Source organism: Neofelis nebulosa, chromosome 3 (genome assembly GCF_028018385.1).
Source record: "Neofelis nebulosa isolate mNeoNeb1 chromosome 3, mNeoNeb1.pri, whole genome shotgun sequence".
NCBI lineage: Eukaryota > Metazoa > Chordata > Mammalia > Carnivora > Felidae > Neofelis > Neofelis nebulosa.
The window spans coordinates 140,431,890-140,458,803 of record NC_080784.1 but is presented as its reverse complement, the minus strand read 5'-3'; the positions used below and the strand labels follow the sequence as shown (position 1 = coordinate 140,458,803).

The window sequence follows — 26,914 nt, the reverse complement described above, 5'->3', positions numbered from 1 at the left end:
CTGTTTCCATATCTTAGCTATTTTAAATCATGCTGCAATAAATCTAGTGGTGCATGTATCTTTTCATTTTCTTTGGATAAAGACCCAGAAGTGGAGTTGTTGGATTGATCCACTATTAATGGTTTGAATCACTCTTCCAAGAATATGGAAATCTAAGTAATTTCCCTTTACTGTTCTGTTCCTTATGCCCACATGCCAGAAAGAAGTCTCACAGGCTTCTTCAAATTCTAATTTACTCATTGAGAGTTCTCTTCATACCTGTAGCCCCTACAACAAATCTAACATGATAAAAATCAGGAAAGTTTTAAGGACTTTCGGTTTCCAGGCACTAAGGTGGATGTATGGGTTACCAAGAGGAGAGAGCAAAAGTCTACAGTTACTGGGAGGTCTTGCCAATGATGTCTTTAATGGGAGAACTTCTCAAGTAATAATGTTTTCTAATTTCCTTTCAAAATATTCTTTTTTTCACTTTTTAATATATATTTTTAATATATAAATATGTTAACAAATAGTTAAACAAAAAATTATTTATAAATATATTTATATAATATAATATGTAACATATTTATAAATATAAATAAGAAAATATTAATAGAAATATATAAATATATTTTTATATATTTTAAGTAATCTCTGCCCCCAATGTGGGGCTCGAATCCATGACCCCAAGATCAAGAGTCATGCTCTACCAACTGAAAGGTGCCCCCCTTTAAAAATATTCTTAATTCAGAGACTTGGTAAATATACCTCATTATCAGTTTCACACCTAGAAATGAATGCTGTTGGGCAGGAACAAGTTTCCACAAACATAAATGAAATGGTAAAAGGATTTAAAACCATGTAATCATATGAGGAATGGTTAAAAACCTGGAGGCATGAGTACCCACAGGAAAAACAGCTATTTAGAGATCATTTAAGGGCCTCTGTGTGGAAGACAGAGTTGATTTGTACCTTGATATGGTACCTAGAGATGTGCCACTTTGGCCACATAAACTTAAAATCTGAAAGAATATTAAAGATACTATTACTCTAATCATGTTGCTATGAAGATTTTTAAATTACTTAGGAATAAAGAGAATTTACCCTCACTTCAATTCTCTTGAATAAAAGATGTGTTTTACCCAGAGATGTTTTCATTCACAGCCTTTGAGGCCAATTGTGAAAAAGCAATGGAATTTTTTTTAACAGTGGTGATTTCATTTGTTTTGTGAACTAGAGAGTATAACTCATATGCTCACGCGTAACTGAGTTTAAAAAAACAACAAAACTGAAGCAGACAGAATTTATCAAATGACGTAAAGGGTAAATACCTTGGACTATTTTCTGGAAAAGGCTATTAGAGTCCCACAAGTATAATCTTTTTGGGGGCTGGACTTCAGAATGTCTTTGGCCAGGACTAGAGCTCCCTGCTTAGAGACAGGATTCTATAGTCTCCTGGCTCTCCTGGAGGGTTCCACAGAAAGAAACTTGCATCCAACTGTGAGGGTGAATGAGAAGATACAGACAGCCCCCCACATGTTGACTTTCTGAAGCTCAACCTTAAGAAACTTCTCATTCAATTTTTTATTTTTTTTTTTCAATCTTGTCACAGGTGTGCTGAGATTTGAGCAAGTAAAGTGTAAAAACTGGTACACTCTGTCGGGCTAAAGAGAGTTCTCTCTGCTTCATCCCCTCTCTGACCTTGTTTCTTTATTTAAAAAAAAAAAAAAAATTAACCTATTCACAGTATCTCTCAAATGTTATCCAAACTGATATTTTGGATTTTGTTGAGAACCAATTTAACATTTTCAGAAGGTGGCATTTCTTTTTGTTTTGTCTTTATTTTAGATCGTTGAAGCTGAAGCTTCTTTGTGGAAGTGATTGAGATGCCCTGAAGTGTTTTTTACCCTCATTTTAAAAAATTTGTTGAAGACACAGTTTAACTTAAAAGATGATAGAATCTAAGCAAGAAATAACTCTCATCAAACAACTTCATCAGCCCATTTACCATCACCACGGGTTAACTTTGCAGATAACATGATCCCTAAATGTTGAAATGACTTTTCCTTTCCATGTAAGGAAACAGAACACTGACATGGGCAAGACAGGACCCTCAGAATCAAGGGGATGTAGCATTAAATTGTTTAAGGTGAGGGTAGATAGAATAAGGACCATTAATTTCTCAGACATCACCCTCATTCTTTTTCTGCTGCCTGCATATCCAATTAGTAACAGCAGGCCTAATGCTACAGCAAGTAACCTACTTTCTGAAAATAAATGACTTAACCATGGGAGGTAAGCTAATTCTTTTAAGAAAAAAGGTTACATTAAGTTAGCTATCTTGTGCAGAGCTAAAATGTCTATTTTCCATGAAGTCAAATTATTCTAATGTTATCAGTCATCTTAACATAGTACTTAATTTATTGCTTGAAAAACAACTAAGACATGTTACAAAATGATCATTTAAGTAATGCACTAACAACACAATAATATCCATTTGTAATGGATAATAACATAATAAACCTTTCTTTAGCACTTTCCTTCTCTATGCATTTCAGTGCAACAACATGGGAACTCTACCATGAATAAAACCCCTTTAAGTACACACCTTCTCCCTGCTGCTGTGAGCAGTTAAAGACCTTTGTGCTGCCCCACGAAGAGCTGTTCGGTAATTGTAGAAATTGCTTGAAGGGTCCATCTGATGCTGTCCACAAAAGAGAGAAGAGTATTAACCATTTACTTCTCATCTGCAGAAAGTTTGCAAGATCCTATTAACTCTACATAAAAAAAATCACACTAGGTGAGGGAACTCATTAAGAATAGGATTTACCCCTCTCATACACACACACAGGCATGAAACATATCAGAACACAAATGTTTCCTTTCTTGAGGTTTGCCTTATTTAAACAAGCGTATGTCAGCTTCGATCACATCAAACCTAGAACAAATTCTTTCCGGGTTCACTGTTGAGATTAGACTTAAAACTGATAACAAAGAATGAAACCCCAGCACAGGAAACCAATTCCTGGTTTCATCTAAAGGTTAATGGGTCAGTTGATGGTTAGCCATGCATAATGATCCAACACTCTGTAGTGAACTTATCCTTTGCATTTGTTAGCAAATCATTCATAAGCTATTGAAGCATACTATCTTATAAGAAGGAGAAGAAATTTATTACACAATATGAATACAAGCATAATGCAACATATCCAATGATACTTCCCAATTTGGAGGAAAACTTAGGAAAGAACACATTATCTCCAAAGACAGCTGATTCAAAGCACCAACACACCAAGGCAATAATGACATTAATATGACCCAAACACAAATGCCTTCATGTACAATTCTTACTATGTTCAGAATTATATCAGAAGAGCTTTTTCACAGGTTAGCTAAATTTGCTGAAAGGATGGTGAATGAGTATTTCTGTAGCGATGGGAACTTCTCCCCTGGGACACCGTAAATAAATGAAGGTAGTAGGCCCACATTGAAATAGAACTCCCAGTGGTTCAGGATCCAGATTCCATCCTGGCATACAATGGGATGTAACTGACAGGTCACCATTTCCTCAGTGAGTTCACCCTAAAATGAACACCTCTGTCTAGGAAAGGGGTGGCCTGCAACCTGATTTATTCTCCCCTCTGCCAATTCTAACACCCTTCCATCTCCTGTGTCTATAAGAAGAGATGGGCTTTCTTCTCTGTAGCACTCCCTGATCAAGAGACAAGCTCACACCGAAGAGTTTCACTTTCCGGGTATAAAATGTTACTTCACAGCAAGGCATCAGCTTCACATACCTCGAGAACATCAAACTTCGCAGTCTTCACTTTGGCCCATGTTTTTTTCAGTCGAGAGACTGGGCTCATGTTCATGCCAGCTTTCCATTTAAAATGGGGGAGAGGGGGAGGGAGAAAAAGTTGAAACGGAGAAATAAGTCATTTGAAGTTATCCTCTAAAAAAGTGCTCATTACTAAGTGTAAGTTAACTTTATTTAAAAATCTGCCAGTTTTCCACAGTAGTGATACCATTCCACACTCTCACCTACAATATATGAAAATTCCACTTGTTCCACATCCTCAATATTTGGTTCAACCAGCCCTTTTAATTTCAGTCATTCCAGTGTGTGAAATGGTATTACGCTGCGATTTGAATTTGTATTTCTCCGATTGCTGATGATGCAGAGCACCGTTTCATATACTTATTGAATATTAGTATATCTTCTTTTGTGAAGGGTCCAAGTATCTGCCCCCTCTTTCACTCGGTTATTTGTCTTCTTCTTATTGATTCTTAGGGTCCTTTATAGAGTCTGGATACAAGTTCTTTTTCAGCTATGTGTATTACAAATACTTTCTCCCATGACATGGCTTGTCTTGACATTTTCTTAATGGGATAAGGGGGAAAATCAAGTAATCTTCTATTACGTAGTCTGTGGACTTACAGGTATCTGATTTCTATGATCTATCTATCTGTTCAGCATCATCATGAAGTAAACCAGACAAAAAGCTGAAATTTGGCAAGTATTTTTAGGGAGAAGACAAGGAAAATTATAACAAAAAGAAAATGGAAAACAGAATTGGTGAGAGGGGGGATTTATCAGGATCAAAGGGATTGAATTAAATTTGGTGGATTCTCTGGCTTCAAACTGACCTTGACTCTAGAGAGTCAGGTAAATATTGAATACCTACAATGTGTAGGAGAACCATATAATTTATCCTATCAATTAGAGTATTTTTAAATGAAAGAGTCATTATCAATACTTGTGGCATGACAACCAGTATAAAATGAACGAAATGAATAAACCAATGAAAAGAAACAGGGTCACTGGTGTTAAAATCCCCAGGATATAAAGGAGGAGCAAAGTTTGTGTACTAGGGTAATAAGGTGCTGTAAGGTGGTAAGTATTGCATGGGCAGTCAGAAAATGTTTCAGTTTCTCAGGGCCCCCTCATCTCCAGTCTGACAGAATCGCAAAATTTAGTCTCAGATCAGGCATCTCTATAATGCTTGATACACAAGCTGCCCAAATATTTTTGTTTAAATCCTTCATTTAGAAAAGTACCTCACTTATGAGCTTTTACAGATAAATGTTCAGAAGAGGACAAACTGAATGTATTCCATGAATTCTTGTATACTTAAAAAAGAGTATACATACTTATGTGACTTTGGACATTTAAAGCATTCTGAACATTCTAAGACAATTCAGGGTTAAAAAATAGAGTTTTCATTAATAAAACTGTACTATTTGTAAATTTTTAGTAGACATATTTCATAGGACCTATAAAAATAAAGGACACGTATCTTCCAGAAAACACTCACAGATTATCGCCATCAAGGAGTTGAAGTTGCCAATGTTAAAACACTCCCGAGCTACGTCAATGAAATACTCGATCATTCTTGCTCGGTGCTTTTTCTTTACAGGCTGTACAGAAGTGGGGAAAAAAGGGGGGAGGGGGCAGTTAGCCAACATGTAGATCCAACAGACCCAATAAGTATGAAAAAATAATAGAGAGAGCTAGGAGAATGAGAAAACTCATTTTCTCACCATGCAGATTTCTGTGGCAACCAAGTAGCTGAGGCGATTAAACCATTCCACGTAAGCTTCTAAGTTTCGTGTCTTCTTCTGTTCACTGTAGCAACTCTACAGAGAGAGCAAAGTGAGACCATGAGTTGGAGACAAAACAAGAGTTTATCAGGTTTCATCTTTGTCAGATATGGGCCTTTATTCCAATTTATGGGTTAAGACAGCTTTCTAAAATGAGGATGTGGGGACACAGAGAGAGAAAACCACTAACGTTCTTGACTCCTTTCACAGAAATATCAAAATGTCTTAGTGCAGTCAGGTGACACCTGTAAGATCTAGAAATATACTCTGATGCATTCAAGATGGTGCCCTTCCCTAAGTCACTCTCAGTGGGAACTGTCCTCACAAGCACAAAGGAGGGGTTTGCTTGCATTCTAAAACATTCCTGACTTCTTAATAGGGTGTGAATACCAATTGCTATCAACACAGAAAGAAGAGGCCAAGAGAGCAGGGGACTAGAACATTTTCTCTTAAAATTAACTCTAGGACAAAATATTGGAGCATCATATACTGAGAAACTAAGTAGCTTCCAACGTAGGTAAATGGAAGTCTACACCAACATGGTCTTTAGGGTGAATGACACATTATTCAAAAGCAAAAGGAGTTAAGCTCATCTCGGAGTTCAAGGCCAAGTTTGAACAAGTTAATTACACCTCTCTTTCCTTCCTTCCAAAAGATACAAAGAAACAAAAAAGTCTGCTAGCCTTCTACTGCAAAACCTAATCCTCACTTCCTGTACTGAGGGAAGCTGTTCTAAGGCCGGAAAACAGCTGTTGCCCCTGACTCCCAAAGGGGGGGATTTCATTAGTGGGTGATACAGTCTTTGCCTAACAACTCGAAATATTTCTGGAGGTCCCTGGGGGAAGAAATTTCCTATGTGTGTACACTGATTTTATATAGTCCATGCTCAGTGTTATTTTCTTTACATGTGAGCTTCACTTAGGCAATAAACTTGTCATGAGGGATTCACCTTATAACAAGAGGCAAACAGTAAAGCCCCTTACTCAGTGGCTGGATGTGCATCCTGTCTTTACTGCCCCTGTTATTGTTGAATCATGAGCAGAACATTCTCTTGTATTTTCTTTCTGATTTAATCTGCTAAAACCATTATGCTTTTACTTCCTACCTCATCATCACAAATCCTGCATCTACTTGCTTATTAAATTTCCCAATATGGAGGAAGAAATGGCTAAAGGTTCGTGATACGGTAAAATATGGTAAAGGCACTTGAAGATCTGGCTTAAGAAAAATGGCAATGAATCAGACATGACTAATGAAAAACTTTCTTTTTTTAAGTTTATTTATTTATTTTGAGAGAGAGAGAGAGCATGCATAAGTGAGAGAGGTGCAGAGAGCTCTAGAGGGAGAGAGAGAGGAGCCCAAGTAGGTTGTATGCTGTCAGTGCAGAGCCCAATGAGGGGCTCAAACTCATGAACTACGAGATCGTGACCTGAGCCGAAATCAAAAGTTGGATGCTTAACCAACTGAGCCACCTAGGTGGCCTGAAAAGAAAAAAAAAACCTTCTGATTTTAAAACCTAAGACAAAATAGTTCCAATTCCTGCCTCTTGTACCCACTATTACAGACTAAGAAATTCCATTTCTAATTTCAGGGCTGACCTCTGGGTAGACTGGTTACCTTGTCATTATCCAAAGGGTCCTTCTGTACAAACGCCTGAACAAATTCTTCTGGCCCAATATAACTGAGCCTTTCCTGAAACACAAAACCAACAGGTCAACAGTATTAAAGGAAACAAGAAGAAATGTACTGTCAACTCCTTGTGTTGACTTTTGGCACCACCCCCACTTTTTATGCAGCTTGTAAAATGAGCCTTTAACCCTAAATGTTGTCATCATCTTCAAGATCTGAGCAGAGACAATTTTCTTAGGTCAGTGCTATGCAAGATAGTGAAAGGCTGAGCAGGTTATGGAAAAGTAGAGGGGGAAGATGAGGAAGTTCAATAAACTCTTCAGTCTTGCTTAGTATTTATTTTAAAGTGAATTCCCAGAAAGTCAGAAACAGTCATCTCAAATGTCTAAGCCACACATATTCCAGCTACTTCTCAGATTATTTCCCATTTGGATTATTCTAGCCTCTCCTATGACATTACTGCTGACAAACAACTTGTGTGGTTGCCACAGCAAACTAGATCTGCAGTCGCAAAGGGCAAGGTAGACAACGACCTTACCAGCTCTATGTGAGTCAGCTGCTGGGCCAAGGTGTAAGGGTCGCTGCAGACAGTAATGATGTCCCTCTGTATGGACTGTGGTTTGGTCTTGAGAACCGTGAGCCGATCTGTAGATGTGGAGCTGATTTTTGCCAGGACTTCCTCATACTGGCTGAGTGTGGCAAGTTTGCGGATCAGACACTGGATCATCTGCTGGACATTCTTCCTGTATGTCTGTCAGGGAACAAGCAAAGGATTACATCCCTGTTCTGCACATCTATTTTCACCGCTGTGCAAACTCAGAGCCTATGTACTTAAGTGTTTTTCCCTGGATGTTGGACAGCCACCAGGCCCGTTACAGGAGGCTTCGGCCCAGCTCTAACAGTTTAAGAGAGACATGTAACTAAATCTTTTCAGACCTGTAAGATTTAGTTCTTTTCTCAGGCTGCTCTTGAAAGTACAATTTAGGCGAGACTATGAAAGCCCCACAGTGATGTCTTAGATTAGCGACTGCATACGATTAAATGCTCTCTGGGCTGGCACAGGAATGTATTGCTTACTTTTGGTTAAAATACATTGATCTCAACTCAGAGCATCCTTTTCCTAACACTTTCTCTTTACGGTCACCTTCCTGATTTCTGCACTCCTATCATGCCCAATCTCATTAGTCTAGGAGCACACATAGCAACCTGACAGAGAGTACCATTACTTCCCCCTCACCCCCCCAACCACCTTCTTGACTTCCACGTGTAACATGGATTACTAGGAAGTGGATACTCATTTTTGGTATCTGACCTCCATTTGGCTCATGTCCATTTCTTTTGCATTCGTGAGTCAGTGCTAATGTTCATGACCCAAGTCTTCCACGTGGCAGTCCCCCCCCCCCCACCTGCTGTTACCCTCAGCCACCTTGTTTGCTACTGCATCATGCTACTGTGTTACTACATAACACTTAAGAGGAATTGGTTTTTAAAACAATGCACGTATTAGAGATAAACGTCATTCTCTTGATTTTCAAAACACTCATTAAGTCAAAGAAATAACTTCACAACCTATCCATCCTAAGGTACTATTATCATGATGTAAGTTATGGACTTCTTTTATTCTTCCTTTTCTAGCCCCAAATTGCCAAACAAATGACAAGCATCCTTGAAGGTAAATTACCAGAGAAAGGTACATATGCTAACGCGGTCCTTAACACCTCCGAAGTAGGACACGGAATTTAGATGTTAGAAAGGCCTATGGTTATCATGCTCCATGCTTAGCCCCTTTTAATTTTTTTATTTTTTTTAATTTTTTATTTATTTTTGAGACAGAGAGAGACAGAGCATGAACGGGGGAGGGGCAGAGAGAGAGGGAGACACAGAATCGGAAGCAGGCTCCAGGCTCGGAGCCTTCAGCCCAGAGCCCGACGCGGGGCTCGAACTCGCGAACCGCGAGATCGTGACCCGAGCCGAAGTCGGACGCCCAACCGACTGAGCCACCCAGGTGCCCCTAGCCCCTTTTTAAAAGGTACTACAATGTTACTTTCTGAAATTAGTTATTTGAAAACTGAATGGCATCTCACCTACAAGTATAAGAGCCATATTATTTTACAAAGGCAATTTGGTTTACTGGAGCAAAAGTTACAAAAACTCAGATGAATAGGTATTTGCATACTTAAGGACAATTACAAATGCATCTGGAAATGATCGATTCTTATTCAGGCAAGGCCAAAAAGCATGCACAGCCTTCTTTTTCTTTTCTTCTTCTCTGCTTGTCTGGTGTATATTCCACTCAGTTCCTTAAACTGGTCCACTAGATGACCTTTTTTTTCTCTCTACATTCACAGGACACCCTAAATAATTAATGAAATCCCTAAGTGTTCAAAAAATTGAACCTTCAAAAAACCTATCTTCCACACAGCATTACGGTTATCAGTTTAGAAGATGCTATCTATTTGGTAATATGCTTGTCACTCGAAGAAAATGCCTTTTTCTTTGGAATCGGAAGCAGTTCAAGGTTGAATCAAGAGCTATTTTATATCCCTCATGAGAGGTGAAGTAGGGGCAAATGGGTGAAGGTGGCCAAAAGGTACAAGCTTCTAGTTATAAAATAAGTAAGTCCTAGGGGTGTTAATTACAGCATGTGACTGTAGTTAATAATACTGTATTGCACATTTGAAAGTTGCTCAGAGGGACACCTGGGTGGCTCAGACGGTTAAGTGTCCGACTTCGGCTCAGGTCATGATCTCATGGTGCGTGAGCTCAGGCCCCTCATCGGGCTCTGTGCTGACAGCTCAGAGCCTGGATCCTGCTTCAAATTCTGTGTCTCTCTCTTTCTCTGCTCCTCCCCCGTTCACACTCTGTCTCTCTCTCAAAAACAAACATTTTTTTAAAAAGTTGCTTAGAGAATGAATCTTAAAGTTCTCATTACAAGGAAAAATAAATTCGGTAACTATGTGTGCTGATGGGTGTCAATTAGACAGAATGTGATCATTTCACAATATACACAAATATCGAATCATGATGTTGTACATCTGAAACTAATGTTATATGTCAACTATACCTCAATAAAAACAATAAAAACAAAACAAAAATATAATAAATCCCTTGTCCTTATTTCCCTTGCTCTTCTACTTTCATAATCATGAGTTATATTAAAAATCTATGAACTTAAAATGGTTTCTTTAGTCCCCTGTCCCAATATCATAATAAATGTTCCCAGTGATTCTGATATGTAGCAAAGATTCAGAATCAATGTTCTACTAGCATATCTGGTGAAAGATTCTTATTTTACACTTTAAAAAGTGTTTTTTTTTTGGGGGGGGGGAGAGGTAGAGGGATATATAGTCAAGGATTCAGCTAGTGAGCAAGAAACAGCAAACTGTAAGGGGAAAACATATATGACAGGCTATAGGGTAGAGCTGTGTGTGAGAGAGACAGAGAGACATGCAGAGAAATAGAGTATATATGTATGACATCTTTTAAGTTTCCTGCTGCCATTTGATTCCATTCCAAGCTTTGTGTTGTTAAGCATGCTTCCTTACTGAGTCATGAATTGCTAAATATGCACTTATTCTTTTTTATAACTTCAAATGCCAGTGACAGTAATTACCTGGCAAATAAAGATAGAATAAAGACCAGCCCCTTAAGGAAGAGAAAATTGCATTTTACCCACTATAGCCATTTGTCATGTAATTCAATCATTAGCTCCATTTCATGTTTCTTGCAGGCAAGTCCTAATAAACCACTTCATTTTGGGCAAATCCCCAGGGGGAAACATATTAAGCCAAATTATGCAGAAGTGTCCTAGCAGATTCAGCAGAACCCGACAAAATTATATATAGGGCACACCTGGATTCATTGACTGCCAAAAAAAATCCCTAAAGTCCCAGGCAAGAAGCAACAAGTCTCAACCCAAGTCCACACTCCTTCCTGGGGAGGGAAATATTTTTTTTTCCTATTCTAGTAACTGGTTAGTCTGTTCGTTCATCTCTTCATTCATTCATTCAAACACTACTGAATACCTATTAAATGCCAGGCACTGAGCTAGGACAAACCAAGGGGGCACAGCAAGGAGTCAGGAAAAACAAGTCATAAAAAAAAATGAAGTAATTACTAGTCACAGAGTGTTATGGAGAAAACAGTAGTGAAAGCCAGTAATGAGAGGCGTTGAGGGGGATGGTGGTTGGGGTGGTGAGGGTAGGTCTCTCTGAGGATGGACACTTAAGCACATAACAGATATGTGGCCTCCCAAGCAAAGACCTGAGGAAGGAGCAGCTATCACAGAATTTTTGAGCTGACAGGGACATTAACACAGGGCAGTTACCTCCATGATTTATAGAAATGAAGAAGAAGCAAGGAATTTAGGGAACTTGCCAAAGCATACTCACATCAGCCAGCTGCCAAGTGTGGACCTGATTCAGAACACTGGCCTCAAGTAGCCACAGGAACAACAGGTCACTGTAAAACCCAACCTGACCAAGGCAGGTGGCACTGGTCTGCTCAGCCCCAGGTTAATCAATTCCTTGGTTTGATTTGGTTTAGCTTCCTGTCTCCTCTTTTCACACTCAAAACCATGGGAAAATCTCAAGGTTTATCATGGATTTGCTATTAACGTAGGAGTGCTGATAAGAAGCCAGGTTAGAAGGCTGTTTGGCCCTTTTTGGTCCCACCCGACCCCTGAGTGCCTTGATCCTGTTTAAAAAAAAAAAAAAAAGACTGGATCCAATCTGTCCAACACTGATAGAAATGATCTCCCTCACTGACTACCATGACGAGAAAAACAAAAGGCCACTCATCTGGAATTCTCAGAACACTGACTTCTTATCTGAAGCAGATTTTTAAGGTTTTCCTTTGGAGAGGATCAAGCAACCATTTCTACTTTTTAAAAAGGCAGTAGAGGGAAGGTAAGTTGACTGACCTATCAAGTTAAGTACCTAAGTACAACTTAGCTAAAATAAAGCACTAACTCAGGACTCAGCCTTCATACAAGAAAAAGTCCTTACGATGCCACTAATCTTTTGAGCATCTTGTCATAAGCTAAGTTTACTGAGCCAGGATTGATTCTGCCTAGCAACCCAACAGATAACCCTACTAATGTAAGATTTACTACAAAACTGCCTGGTCATAGTTAACTTGTTAACTTTTGCCTTTCTGAGTGAAGGACCTACCAATTCATACCTTGCTAGAACCTGTTACATGCAAACTGGCAAAATGATGGTAACAGTCATAACTTGCAAAACAACTCAGGAAACCACTCGTTCAGCCTTACAGAAATAAATCATGGCTGTCTTGAGCACCAGGGTTCAATATAATGTCATAAGGGAAGGGTAAAAGGGTTAATTCCATTTTCATGAGGGCATAACTGCAGGGAAGCAAGTACAAATTTTTCAACTGCAAATCTTATATAATTTTTTAAGTTCGGGGAAATAGATTCACCCCGAAGTAGAGAGAACAGACAGGGTATCATGTTACGTGATCTTTATAGCATACCACTGAAAGAATGAGTTCTCAAGGAAGGTCATTTGTAACGGAAAAATGCATTTTAAGACAAATGAAACAAGACATCTCTGCAACTGCCAAATGCTTTGTCAGTCTTTTCCTAGGCAGAAGTGTGGTGTCTGTGCCTAGGTCACTTGTCCCCAGGAGCTCACTGGCAGCACAGAAACTACAAAGACATCCTTGCCCAACAAGCCTCAACACAAAATATCAGCCCTGCAGGCTTGCTTCAAAGAGGATCACCTCGAATCTTTCACAGCGAGTTAGCTCTTATCAAAGGCTCAATTGAGGGTAGTGATATTTATGAAAGATTTTCCAAGAACCTTACTTTCTTTTTCTACCTATCCTAGGTGCTAGCCTTGAATCCGCTTCCGGGCACCAAAAGACTTGTATCTTTTTCTCTTTGTCTTCTCCTCTGCCAAAGAATGACCTTTGCTAATTATACATTAATCTTATAGCCTCAGTTTTCATTGAGGAGCATTTGTTATAAAAACCATATGGAGCCGTTTCCCTGATCTCATTCTATGCCCCCTATATCAACTCCTCCATAAGAACGTTTTTAGGGTGCCTGGGTGGCTCAGTCGGTTAAGTGTCTAACTTCAGCTCAGATCATGATCTCGTGGTCCGTGAGTTCGAGCCCCGCGTCGGGCTCTGTGCTGACAGCTCGGAGCCTGGAGCCTGCTTCGGATTCTGTGTCTCCCTCTCTCTCGGCCCCACCCCCGCTCACGCTCTGTCTCTCGAAAATAAGTAGGCATTTAAAAAAATAAAGTTTTTAAAATTTCATTTAATTTAATGCCCTGAAAAATTAGTACACTCTCTCTTCTCTGACAGTGAACATTTCGTAACCAACTGTATTTCTCTTTTACTTGAAGTTTACAGTCAAATCACAGCAGTCCTGTCCTACTACACTGCTTCTCAACATTAGCCTATTCGTTTTCTTCCTTCCACGGTACGAACTGTCTATTTCTATTCATGATGTATCAATACACAACTTATAATCTGTTAATATATTCCTAGGTTATTTATTTTATACCTATTTGTGTTTATGTCTAACTTGCTATGTCAAATCTTTTTAGAAGGAAGGAAAGTATAAGTAAAACTGAAACACACTTGCAGTCTGAATCCTATGCATGAAGGGACATGAACATACCTCCAAATTAATCACATAAAACTCCAGATGATGTCCCTTTGAAGTGGGATTGTACAATCATCCCCATTTGACACACCAAACAGACCACTGTGCTATGTCGAAGACGTGCCCAAAGGCAACACAGAAAGGAAGCAGTGGAGAGTCTGATGCATAATTCAGCACCAGCTCCCACCAAGGCTTGGCCTGGAAATTCGAGTGGTTTTGCTAGATACAGGATACCAACCTCCTCGCCACTGGCTATTCGGTGAGCCAGATCTTTTAAGTTTCTCATCATTCTTTCATCCCGAAAATCATAAGGAAACGTTTCCGTCCATTCTGTCAGGAGTTGAAGGATTTTGGGTGCAATTTTTCTTATCTGGTTCTGGGGAGAAAAAGCAAATCTCATTGAGTGATGTCTATCACCATGGACTGCATCAAACACATAATTGCGAACAGTGTCACTGGTAAACTTCTAGTGCAAAGTCTTTAGGGTTAAAGAAGAAGTCTAGTCCCCCTCCCCTAAGTCAATGCCAAGTACCACCAACTTAAGGCAGGATCTAGGGGTCTTCCATGGCATTAAATTTATATTGTGGGGTTTTGTTTGTTTGTTTGTTTGACATGAAGGGCATGACAGTTTATCTTAAAACAACTGTACCATACTGCTCATAATGACCAGCAAACACATTATGATGGCTTTTCTCCCGGGTATTAACATGGCAGTATTTTTATATACTGAAATGTTTCAATAGGACCAAGAATGGTAGAGAAATAAAGATCTTAGATGAAAATGAACACTAATAATTCTGGCGTCCTACCCTATATTGTGTCCTTTATACCATTCCCAATTCCCTTTGCACAGCCATGATACCATGCATGCCCCTCAGCCTGCAGATAAGGAAACCAACTTCACAAAATCTAAGCCACACAGTTACCAATCCTAATAGAAATAGAAAAGAGAAAGCATACTAATAGAGAAAACTGTAAAGTTTAAGATATATCATTACCTTATCGCTATTAGGATCACTTAGTCTCTGGTGTTCAACACATAAGTGGCAAACCTTGGCCATTAACTCGTATGGATGCATAAATAACCGAGAACTGAGTAGGAAGGTAAATATGTATGTTCTCTGTGGCAAGAGAGAAAAAAAATCATCACGGTTACATTCTCCGCGAAACTAGTATCTTTCCCATATATGATACATCTTAATCCATTAAATTCTCTGGGTCAAAGTTAACATACTACCGTTTCAAAAGTAATGCTTAGCAGTAAAACACCTGAGGATGGATTTTCCTTTGCCTTCTGATGTATCTCTTCCCTTCAACCACACCAAAAAACCCAGAAGTACAAGGTAAGTTTATCTACCGAAATTATTCAAAGCACATTTTCATGTCCAGCCTCTGGAGTCAGTATACCAGGATACCTAACTCATTTTAGTAAAGAGGAATGAACTTCAGCGCAGAGAAAGAGATCTAACTTAAATATACCACCCATACAGAATCTTGTTCTGGGTCCAAATGTTATGGTAACTCAATGGAAACCAAAAAAAACCCACCAACCCACATCAGCTCAAGAACTCTCCAGTGCATCCAGGGTGGCACAATGTAGTGTTTGTATGCTTGTGCCAGAACATTCAAAGGTGGGCTTGCAAGTGATCTATTTCCTTGCCCAAAAGCTAAGCAATTTGATAAAACACAGTATCACACTATATACTTTTCTTTAACTACATTGTCTCCCAAGAAACCAGTAATGAAGTAGAGCTTATTTATTATAATAGTTTCAGCCTCCCAGTGAAAAGAAAAATTCCAGGTTTTTTTTTCTTTTTTTTACCCCCCTTAGGCGCCTTTAGTAGCTCATAAACACTTACACGACCGAACAACGGATTCCTTTTACTTTTGATTACAAGTTTTCCCTGTGTGGCAACATATTTCAAAATGCTATGTAACAAGTCACACACAGAGAGAGAACTCAAGAGGGAACACTATGGTGAATTACAGTGGCAAGCACAAACTATCCTTCACACACCAAGGTCATTATTATATTTGTAAAAACATGAATCTAGTGTCTAGATATTTTCATGCAATCTTTATCAACAACCAGCTGTTGTTGAGTAACAGGGGCAGCTGTAGCACAAGGAAGGGGGAGGGGGGGCAGGAACACCACTTGCCCAGAAACAGAAAATCTAGGTTTGACTGCGGATAGGGGTTGAGGCTGTGTGTGGATTACTCAACGTTCTGAATTTCAGTGTTCTCCTCCCTGGCCTCCTGGAATTGCTGTAAAGGCTGAGAAAATGTAAATGGATTCCTGAGATAGAAAGTGTTATCTACATAAATGTTGGCTATCGAAGTAAAATATTAGCAATCTATAAAGAATTGCATCTTGAATATAACTCTTGTTCTCCTTTCTATGAAGTTTTTCTGCCTATGAACTTCACTTTTCTCAGCATAGCGATGGGCCTGGAAACCAAAAAGGCATTAAATATTCTGGGAGTATCCAACATCCTCTAGCATGTCTATGCAAGGACCAAGGTATATGCATGGATTAAAGCTACAGATACTTCATTTACATGGTATCTGACTGTCTACAGTGTGGTACCAAACCTGAATAGAAACCAAACTGCAGACAATAATCAAAACCTGGATCATACCCAGGCTCAGTTTGATCTCAAAATACTGAATAATCAATAGGCAGTTTCTTATTCGAAAAATTCTCGGCAACCCAGATATAATTCAGTAGTATCTAGGGTCCCTGCCTGCTACAGTGTATTTTTTCTGAAGAATACCAACGATGTGTTTCACAGTAACAGGGATACCTACATCCGGATAGTAATCCACATTAGGTACTAAGTGCTGGATGAGTGCTTCCAGAGACCCAGAGAGGAGGTTGTTGTCGTGGTAATACAACCCTCCGCAGCTGTCATCTGCAGACTGATAGAGGTTTCGGTTGTAACCACTGCTGTCAAACATTGCTGAAAAGGGAGGAGTCTGAGGCATGCTTTCCTAAAATGAATAAAAAAAAAAAAAAAAAAGGAGAAAACATAGTGTGAGTCATTTGCAGTCCAAAAGAAAAGTAGGCTTTCATGGTAACGAGGGAATAAATACTTTTAAAAATAGGTTAGGTTCTGATCCAGTATCAGAATCCATCAAGAAAGCAAACTGCTCTTAGAGTAACACATGTATGCATACTTTTGAGTACCCATGTCATTCAGTCAAATGCCATAAAATGCTTAGATCAAAGGACCCAGTTTGGACTGAAGAGTCAAATCTCTGGCTGCCGCGTTTAGATACCCCTCCTTCACAGGAAGAGAACTGGGCTTCCAATTGCTTTATCTGACTGAGTCAAGTGTTACCCAGAGGCAGAAACGAACAAACCTTCCCAGCTGGTTAGGAAGAATTACATAGCAAGTAAGAACTATCAGACTAACGGTGGTCATAGTAGGAGACAACCAAAACAGAAGTTGGACAAACGGAATTGTAAGAGAGGCCTAGAATTAAAGCACACCGTGTGTGTGTGTGTGCACGCGTGCACGTGAAGTGCATGTGTGTTTCCAAACGTACGTATCAAGAGTTAATGCTGACTCCAGCTCCCTTGGAAGAGCTGATGCTGTTGACTTTTGCCCCTTTGTGTCAAATTCTTTCGGGGTGGGGGCTCTGTAAAGCCTCGGTTCTCAGTAAACACGTGGGCTGAGAGGCACCTGATTTGGGGAACAAGAAGCCCCATGATGGTCCTCTCCATTTGTGTGCTTTGCAGCTCACAAAGCCCTTGTTTGGAGGGTGCTCAGTAGAGGCCAGAAGCTATTAAGTTATTACTTGGATTCCTAGGGACAGAGCTCCCGACCCTGAGAATAGACTCTTGGTTTCTGACAGCACGTCTGGACAATGGAGGCATTCAGGAGCTGCCAGACTGAGAGTTGCAGAAGGCAAACAATGAAGGAAGGCTTTGGACTGATGGGGACAGGGTGTGTGGAGGCTGCAGGAGGACACAACCTGGGCTAATCCTTCTTTTAAAGATGCCAAAAGATATTTGCATCCGAATGGGGGAGGGGAGTGGAGGCCTGCCTGAGAAGGCATATCCTTCGCTCCTAGCGCATCTATTCCAGCTCCAGCAGCTAACGGGGATCGCCGCATCATAACACGTGCACGTGCCTCGGCAGGAATGGTCAGGGGTTGGGTGTTAGGGAAAAGAAAACAAAACAAAACACATCTACTATAAGGACAACCTGGAAGGTGAAAACAGCATTTAGGGAAGGAAGTATCAAGAAAAAGAAATAGAAAACCAGCTTCAGCATTTTGTACTCTATCCCATCCACAAACCAGTGCCGAGGGAGAATGCAAAAAGCAAAAGCCGCGAATAGGAAGAAGCTGATTACTGAGAATCATGCCAGGAGAGGGGTCACGACCTGCACCATCACTGCCACGCCTCTGGCTGAGGCAGGACATACTCGTAAGAGCCACAGGATCAGGAACACGGGATGCAAACAGTAACAAATACTCCGTATGTAGTTGGTAAGACCTTGCACATACAAATAATTATTAAATAACTCAATGTTAACATTTTATAAGACAGTGGACAAAGTGTGTTTCTGTCCTCTTCAAATTGCTAGTTTTCTATTAGTACGATTCATGTGCGATATAATCTTTGCAAATAAGTTGTCCTTGGTGGGAAGATAAAAAAAAAAAAAAAAAAAAAAAAAAAGAGCCCATCTACCTTGCTGAGAAACTCAAAATGTCCTTAAACTGAAACTCTGGGACCCAAGATGAGACGCACCTAAAAGATACTTCTGACAGCCTGGGGGGAACTGTCCATCTGAATTTGGTTACCTACCTCTGGCTTAAAAAAGCTTTAGATGGTTAAAACCACACGGTGTCCTTCACAAACAGGATGACAGTTGAAACTCATTCTGTCATGCCCTTGCAGTTGGTTCTTGTTTGTTTTTTGTTTGTTTGTTTGTTTGTTTGTTTTTCTGCCAAGTACTTTTTGCCAAGGATTTTCTTTGATTTCTTTGATTTTCTTCAAAGAAGAAAATCACTACTGAAACCATCCCTAATAAAATGATGTTGGGAGATGGTTGGCCAAAAGACTTGGGAATTTCAGAAAATCAGAAAATGTTCAGAGTTCAGAAGGACCACTGAAATCATCTGGTGAAGAATGAAAAATAGATTTCATTCCATTTTCCAACTGTAATTAGAAGCGGGTGCCTGGAGGCCAGAGGATGAATAAGAAGAATTGAAAGGCTGTAACTAAGTGGGAGAATGTGTGTCCTAAGTGATTAGCAATGACTGCAAAAACGGCCATGGAAGAAGCCAAAGCCCAAGTGCCATCACAATCTGCTCCAGTCTCCTGCTTTTATAAATGTGCGAACTAAGAACCTGGAAGGTGAAATGAGGTAGCCACGCTAAGATCTCACAGTGATGTGTCTATGGCATCAAGTGACCCCAGTGGACTCCCCTGAATCTTGCACTCCTGCTGCCTTCTGTTATTGACAGTAAGCATTAGCCAACAATAGTCAAAGGTCATCCAGTCCCCTTTTAAGGAAGCAGCACCAAAAGCCACCAAGTATGTGTACTTCTCAATTATTCACTCCCACGAAGCACACAAGGACTCAGATTTGACCAAGCGCTCAGATTTAATGAAGCTCTAATCTGGTGCTTCGTAGCTGTGGAGACTTCAGAAGGTAATTCACCTCCACTGCCCCCCACATAGGTTTTTTATTTAGAAAATTATTCCCAATTTTGCTCACTCCTTCCAAAAGTATAAAGTATAACAAAACTATCATATTCTTTTAGAGCAAAGTTCTTCTTAGAGCATTATTAGAGCAATGATGGCTAAAGGTTTTTGTATTGTTCCTTGGAAACTATATCACTCACAGGATCTCTTTGGGAAGTTATGAAATATCAACACTTAGATAATCCCTTCCAACCAAGCACCAAGGAAAATACTGCAAATAGCAATGGAAACCAAACTGAGATAAAGTCAATTTTAAGAAGAGAGACCGTCACAGGTCATTTGCTGCCTTCTAATCAGCTCTAACTTCTGCTAATCAACTGATTTCATTTTCCCATGAACTATCTTGACTGTGGAACTTGCACACAGCAGCAATCAAATGCTGAGATTCAAGTCACTCCAAGAGATCCCAGCCCCTTATTTGTGAACAATGCTCATATTTTTCTACCTTGCCTTAAACTCAAGATAGCATCTTTTCAATTCTAAGGTATTGGCCCTAAGGCCTATTCCCTTCCTCAGTTGTGCATTCTGCTACTATGGGTTCCTTTGTGCAGGGAAAGGTCTCCACATTTTACCTTCCTTTACTTCTCTGATGCCCCTTCAGAGCTGCTAATCTGAGAAATGCCTAGATACACATTGAAGAAGGCTCTGGGAATGTCAGCAGCTCCTGTTTGTGTAAGGTTTACTGCCTACAAATGCCTTTTGGGATTCTTACAGCTACCCTGTTTGGCAGACATCCTCACTCTGTTTTGACTACCTAAGAAGCTAAGGTTTAGAAGAACTATCAAAACTGACTGGGATTACACTTCAGATAAGGGACACATAGGACAGTGTTTCAAACCTGGATCTCCAAGTTCCAGGTTCAAAATTTATTGTACTATGTCATGTTACACTGCAAATGGTCTTCCTTGAACTTTTAGTATTTAACCCATAAAACGAAAAGTCCACCAGTCTATTCCAAATTGTAAGTTATCAGAATAATTTATATTGTTTCCTTTTTTAGTGATACATGAAATAAAAGTGTCTTACAATGGACGGCATCTTAGATTCAGTTAAATGTAGTCATATTTGCTTTTGCTTACTTTATACATTTCCAGTAAAAAATCTTAATGAGACAAAGGACCAAAGTAAAGATCATGGATCACAGTATTCAAAACCCATTTCTGGACAATCTCTAACAAGTGGCCAGTCTAGCCATTTGGCAAACAAGGGGAGGTCAGGAGAATGGTACAGAAAGTACTCTTTGGGAAGCGCACCTTAAATACCTAAGAATAAACACAGCAGGTTTTCTTTCAAGTATCTTTCTTCCCTGTTATTACCCACATCGAGACCCACTGTTTGCTCAGGGGCACCTGGGTGGCTCAGGTGGTTAAGTAACTGACTCGATTTCGGCTCAGGTCCTCTGTCTCTGCTCTACCCCTGCTTATGCTCTCTCTCTCTCTGTCTCTCTGAAAATAAATAAGCAAACAAACAAACTTAAAACAAAGAAGAAAGAGCTACTGTTTGTTCAGTATTACTCAGATTTGTAATCCAAGACTTGAATTTTACCTGCTTCAGTTCTGGAATTGAAAAATGAGGCTCAGAAGATTAAATGTTAGCTTGGTTCTTGTTTTAGAAAACAAAGAAAACATCCGAGACCTGGACACGAGAATCCAGAAAAGCATTTGTCCCCAGGCACTACGAACTCTAGGAATCATGTGCTGATGGTTTCTGTAGTGGGAGAAGGGCAAAGGGTGAGGCTGCTCTCATCCCAGAGATTCCATTTACTTATTTATTTCATCTCAGTGTAGTTCTGATTTCTTATCTGCAGCAAACCTTCCCTTTACGGCTCTCAGAATTAATATTTTCTGTCCCTGGCGTCCTTTAAACTCTCAATTTACTTCCCTTGACCCTTCGCAACATAATCTCAAAACCAACATCTCCACTGCCTACCTCCCTTCCTTAGCACAAATTTCACCCCGTCCAATACACCTAACTGTGGGGACCTGTTAACCACAAATCTTGTTTAGGAAAAACTGACTTTCCCCAAGTGTCAAGAATGTGTGACAGCATTAAGGTAAAATACTGGCATTACTTTACTATTATGTCAAACTTCAAAATAGTTAATTCCTTTGGGAAGAAAAAGAGATTTATATGAAATACTTGGAAAAACTGCTGACTTTATTCAAATCACTAGCAGAAAGATAAGGCAGAGGACAGGGTAATCTCCTAAGCAATTCTCCCAAAGTTTCATTTGTAAATCCTTTCCTGGAAACTCAGAATACACTCTATGTGGCCAGTGGCTCTTAACTTTCTAGGGAGATCACAGATCTCTCCCCACACTGCCCTCAGAGAAATATACCTACAAGTTTGCATATACTTTGAGGGAGTGCAGACCCCAGGTTAGGAAGCACATGTGCAGGCCTGCACAGAGCCTAGATACAACTTATCTACTCGTCTAACTTGGTCTAACACGTTCGAGCCTGGCTCCTTAGATATCAAGGAATACTTGTATTTGGAGTTAGTACCGATCAAATGAAGTTAAAGAAAATTTTAAAATGATACTTCTTCTGATTTGGGTTCAGATATTTAAACAGGTATTTTCTTTCCCTTAAATTGCGACGGTACCTTGGGACGGGGAAAGATGCCATGAGACAACGGGAAACAGATTTTGGTTTTTAAAACAATGAACCAGGCTAAAAGAAAGCTCAGAGCCATGAAAATTAGCATACAGATTACAAGTTCTGTTGGAAAACTTCCCAAAGGAAAGTATAGGATGTATCCAACTCAGGTATACAAGATGAATGTTCTTTCTTAAAATTAACTTGGTAAGCTGAAAAGTTGGTTGACAGGCAAGATATGTTACAGGGGAAGCTAATTCAGTCACGAAGATAGATCATGTTCTTCCAAGGACTCTGAAAAAGTTCAGCCTGACATTGATCCAGAAGCAAGGAGGGAAGCTCTGGGTGATTTAAGGGATGAATGGATTTGAAAGGCATGCCTAATGGTTTCAAACCAAGGAAAGCACCAGATGAAAAGCTGCTTTTTTCTAAACAGCAGACTGTGTTTGAATTAGCGGCTGCTTTTGCACAATGTTATTTATGATGAGGCAGGTGCACCGGGATAAGGTGGTTTCAGGTGACAATTCAAATTGGAAAAGAGGTTGAGGTAAAGATGGGTGTGGGAACTAAATCAAAAGCCATCCTTCAACATCTGCTGTAGGTGCTGGGTAAATCTCTACCAGAATGTCAAATCAGCATTTCCTGTACACTTAAGAGAATGAGCTAGAAAAGGTAGGACTCAAAAAAAAAAAAAAAAAAAAAAAAAAAAAAAAAAAAAAAAAAAAAAAAGGTATAAGGGGCTTTGAATCCATATTTCATCAGAGAGTACTTTGGTGAAATATTGAACAAATCCAATGCCTTTATACTGATCACTTATCTTTTAGTTTCTGTTTAAATGCTAGGCATGTGTCCCAATTAAAAAGAAAACAAACCAACCCACTGAAGTAGAGGAAGGCCTCCCTATCGCAGCTGAACTTTGAAAGTGTATTTGTTTAGTGACGAGAGGCTTAATTTAATATCCTGGAATTACCGTTTTCCCAGTTCCCATCTAGATTCCAAAGGAACTTTGCACTTCGGTGAGATGCACCTTCTTCCTTTTTTCATTTGAGGATCCAGCAAGCTGCAGGAGAACACATTCACATATTTCAGCTTTACTGCAGCTGGTTTCCTCCAGTGCCTCTAGCCTCCTTTTGGCACTTCTGGATCTCAGAATACAAGGACTGACCTCATGCTCATACAGTGTAGCTGCATAGGCTTTTGACTCAGGGTGAAAGTAAAAGTCACGTTTCTGACACTATCTAAAATGTGGCTTATTTTGAGCTTGAAAGTGTCTAGATTATCCTCTCGCATCGTTCCTGAGCCAGTGGGAGTCCTAAAGGCAGAGATTTCTAGCAACATCTCTGGAAACTGTAGAAATGCTCTTCTGACCTCCTTGAGAAAAGAGGTATGGTCGCTGAGAGAGCAAACAATGCAGAGTAGACAACTCAGAATCAACTCACTTCTCTGGCATGTGATTAAAAAGTAACTTGCTCCCAGACAGGTACATTCTTTGAAACTGAGCCCCAAAGGCTTAGTAAATTTTATAACCAGGGTGGGAGCAGGAAGTCGGTATTTTTTTTTATTAAAGAAGGTGTTATTTCATTTTGCTTGATTTATTCTGGATGCTACTTTAGAAATCTTAACTAATTCCTAATTGATGGGGGAAGAGGGTTGTAACTCAAATACTGACTATCTTTGGTTTCCTTGGAAGGAGATCAAAGCAAAAATTTGTTGTCTCTTGTCTTGGAGATATCTTGGTAACAGTTTATTAAAGCACAAAATGATATTTCACTACATGGCAACTCTAAATGGGCCTGGAGGGTCATATAAAACTTTTCTACAAGATAAATCTTTACTGTGTGGGCACAGATCACAGAACAAATAGGTTGATATTCTCTGTGCATTGTTTTGAATCTACAACTTCCATGTAGTTCCTTATCTTACCAGTAGATGACTCCACGTTCCTGGTCTTTGTAAAAATTGGTGCTTTCCAGTGGTAAGGGTGAGTGCTGGTTTAGAAAAGTAAAAGGACAATTCGAGTTCTGGGTGAAATAAAAACTAAGAAACTGGTGTTTGTCATCTTGGCATATGATTGAATTTAGGAAAGTGGCATTGTTCATGTTGTACAGTTGAAAATACTGGCTGAAAAAGTCAGTTGGTCTTATTTCCTAGGTCTTAAGTGCCTATCTATGATGAGAATTAATTATTTCATTTTCCCAGAGGGGTAAAAGTGATCTTCTGGATAATCAAAATCATCATTATCTAATTACATGCTGCCAAAAAGAACCTTCCTGGATATTGGAAATTTTCCTCTTCTACACTATCCAACATAGCAGCCATTAGCCACAAGTTAGCTACTAAGCATGTAAAATGTGCCTAGCATAACTAAGAAACTAAATTTTGAATTCTGTTTAATTTAACTAAACTGAAGTTTAAATATCTCCAGGGGGCTATTGGCTATCATACTGGATGGCACAGATAAAGTTGTTGAGTCATCATTTATAGCATAAACTCTCGGGAGCACCTGGGTGGTTCAGTCAGTTGAGTGTCTGACTTCGGCTCAAGTCATGATCTCGCTGTTGGCGAGTTTGAGTCCCACATCAGTCCCAGTGCTGATAGCTCAGAGCCTGGAACCTGCTTCAGATTCTGCCTCCCTCCCTCCCTCTCTCTCTCTCTCTCTCTCTCTGCCCCTCTCCTGCTCACATTTTGTCTCTCTCTCAAAAATAAATAAACATTAAAAAAAATTTATAGCATAAGCTCTCGAGACAAATTACAGAGTATCATACAGGGAGCATCCTTTACTGAAAGGGTTTATTCTTCTAAACCCAATTCATTTCAGCAGGAAAATGACCTGATACTTACTGAGGACACTTAGTAAACAAGCAGAATCTTCCATTTACATTTTATTATGGAACATGATTCCTGGAATAATTTTATTTTTTAGCTGCAAGTTCTTGAAAAACTATGTTTGTCCCTTCTCTTTTTGATAAATAGAGAGATACAGGCAGTCTGTAAAGTGTTTTCCTCCCTTACAAGGTTAATTTGTACTCTCGCTGTGTAAAACTGGCTTTCATACCAGGGCTTCCTAATAAAATTTGAATCAAACGAATGACTTCTAGATACAGACATACCTTGAAATGGAATAATAAATATATTAACCTAAGGAAAAAAATTATTGGTCAAAGACTGGTTAGAAATTGCATAAATGTTAACACTGACTTAATAAGTAAAAAAAAAAAAATTTGAACTCAACTTTTTTGATAATTAGTATTTTCTAATACACTTATGGGGAAAGAAAGCAGGTCAAGAAAATATTAAATCTCTACATAGTGCTTATCAATAGAAAGAAACTTCACTCTCTTTGCTTCATTTTCATATACCCAGAAAGTAGCTGAACATCTAACTGCAGACACTACATCCCCAATCTTCCACCCCATTTAGGATGCAAATGCACGAAGTGATAGTACAGCAGAATAAATCCATGGTCAAAGAACTAAAAGCAACTTATAAATCATCTAGCTCAATACCCCATCAACTTTACAGATATTGCAGGTAGAAGGAGAGAACAAATGACTTGTTAGGGCTCCAGATCAGACAGGACGCACCTCCCTATTCCCAGAGTAGATATCTGCCCACAGCACTGGGCTACAATATCTGTTATTTTAAGATAATCAAGGGTTGTATACATCTTTTTTTTTTTCGTAGGTTTAACTGGAGAACCAAAACAGAACAACTGTATTTCTAGAAAAGTGAAAGGAGTAGGGAGATAATACCTGAACACGACCACTAACCACAAAAATGCCATAAATCTAAAGCGGTATATTCAATAGCACCATTTGTCTCTCCCTGTAAGATTTCACAATACATTATAATGTCTTTACCATTTATTATTTGTGGCATCAGAATCAAGATGCCAGATTCTCAATCCCTGCTTCAGGGATTTCAAATTCTTCTCCTAAGTAAGGGAGAAATGCCCTCTTTTCCCCATCTCCTGTCTCAGGGAAGACTCTCCAGAGCCATCCAAATTGCTTCTCCAAAGTCCACTTCTTCCAGGTAGCCTTTGGAGATTGATAATGTTGATTCTATCATTTAATGTGCCATAATTACATACCTTACTTAGCACAGAAACTCACCCAGTGGTTAATTTTAGATTGTAAGAACGTAATGCTACCAATAATATAAGAAATACGTATTGTGAGAAATAATACATATTTAGAAACAGTAAGTAATATATACCTAAGAATACATTAGATTAGATGCTAAGCTGGGGGAAAAAGACAATAAATGTAAACGCTTTCCAGTGATTTTCTATTCCAAAAGACACTGTTATCCCAGGTATTAGGTGTGGTAGTATTGGAGAAAATGTCTTGGGGAGTATATAAAACGGAGCAAGACTGAAAATGAACCACGGGAGAAATAAATTCTAAGAATTTAACACTTCATTAGAGAACTGGAAAGTAGGAGGCCAGTATGCTTAGTAGCCAGAAATGTTGCCACCTCCAGGAAAACAAAGGATTGACCTACATGTAGTGGAATAATGCCAACAAGAAACTTACTAATCATTGACTGCTCTTCTCATCTTTGCCAGAAAAAAAATCTGCTTGAAAGGGATAATACAGCAATGCTTGTGAACCCTGATCTCTGTCAAAAGCACCCCAGAGTCCCCACTGCCCCAACCATTGTCCCACCTCCCCACCCCATATAAAATAACCATTAATGACAGGACCTGACAAGCTGTCATTCTTTTATTCTGTCATAAAAATCTCAACAGCCAAA

General features: G+C 39.4%; 1 protein-coding gene across 9 annotated transcripts in view; it reads right to left on the bottom strand.

Moving 5' to 3' along the window:
• Positions 1-26,914, bottom strand: part of RASGEF1B (RasGEF domain family member 1B) — a 580,386-nt gene that overhangs the window by 9,464 nt on the left and 544,008 nt on the right. For all 9 annotated transcript variants that reach the window (XM_058722120.1, XM_058722118.1, XM_058722117.1 and 6 more), the window contains 9 exons: positions 16,652-16,834; positions 14,842-14,964; positions 14,082-14,219; positions 7,748-7,960; positions 7,198-7,272; positions 5,521-5,616; positions 5,295-5,397; positions 3,777-3,856; positions 2,588-2,683 (listed from right to left, as the gene is read on the bottom strand). In XM_058722120.1, coding sequence (XP_058578103.1) covers positions 2,588-2,683; positions 3,777-3,856; positions 5,295-5,397; positions 5,521-5,616; positions 7,198-7,272; positions 7,748-7,960; positions 14,082-14,219; positions 14,842-14,964; positions 16,652-16,834 — 1,107 coding nt within the window. The remainder of the gene's footprint in view (positions 1-2,587; positions 2,684-3,776; positions 3,857-5,294; positions 5,398-5,520; positions 5,617-7,197; positions 7,273-7,747; positions 7,961-14,081; positions 14,220-14,841; positions 14,965-16,651; positions 16,835-26,914) is intronic.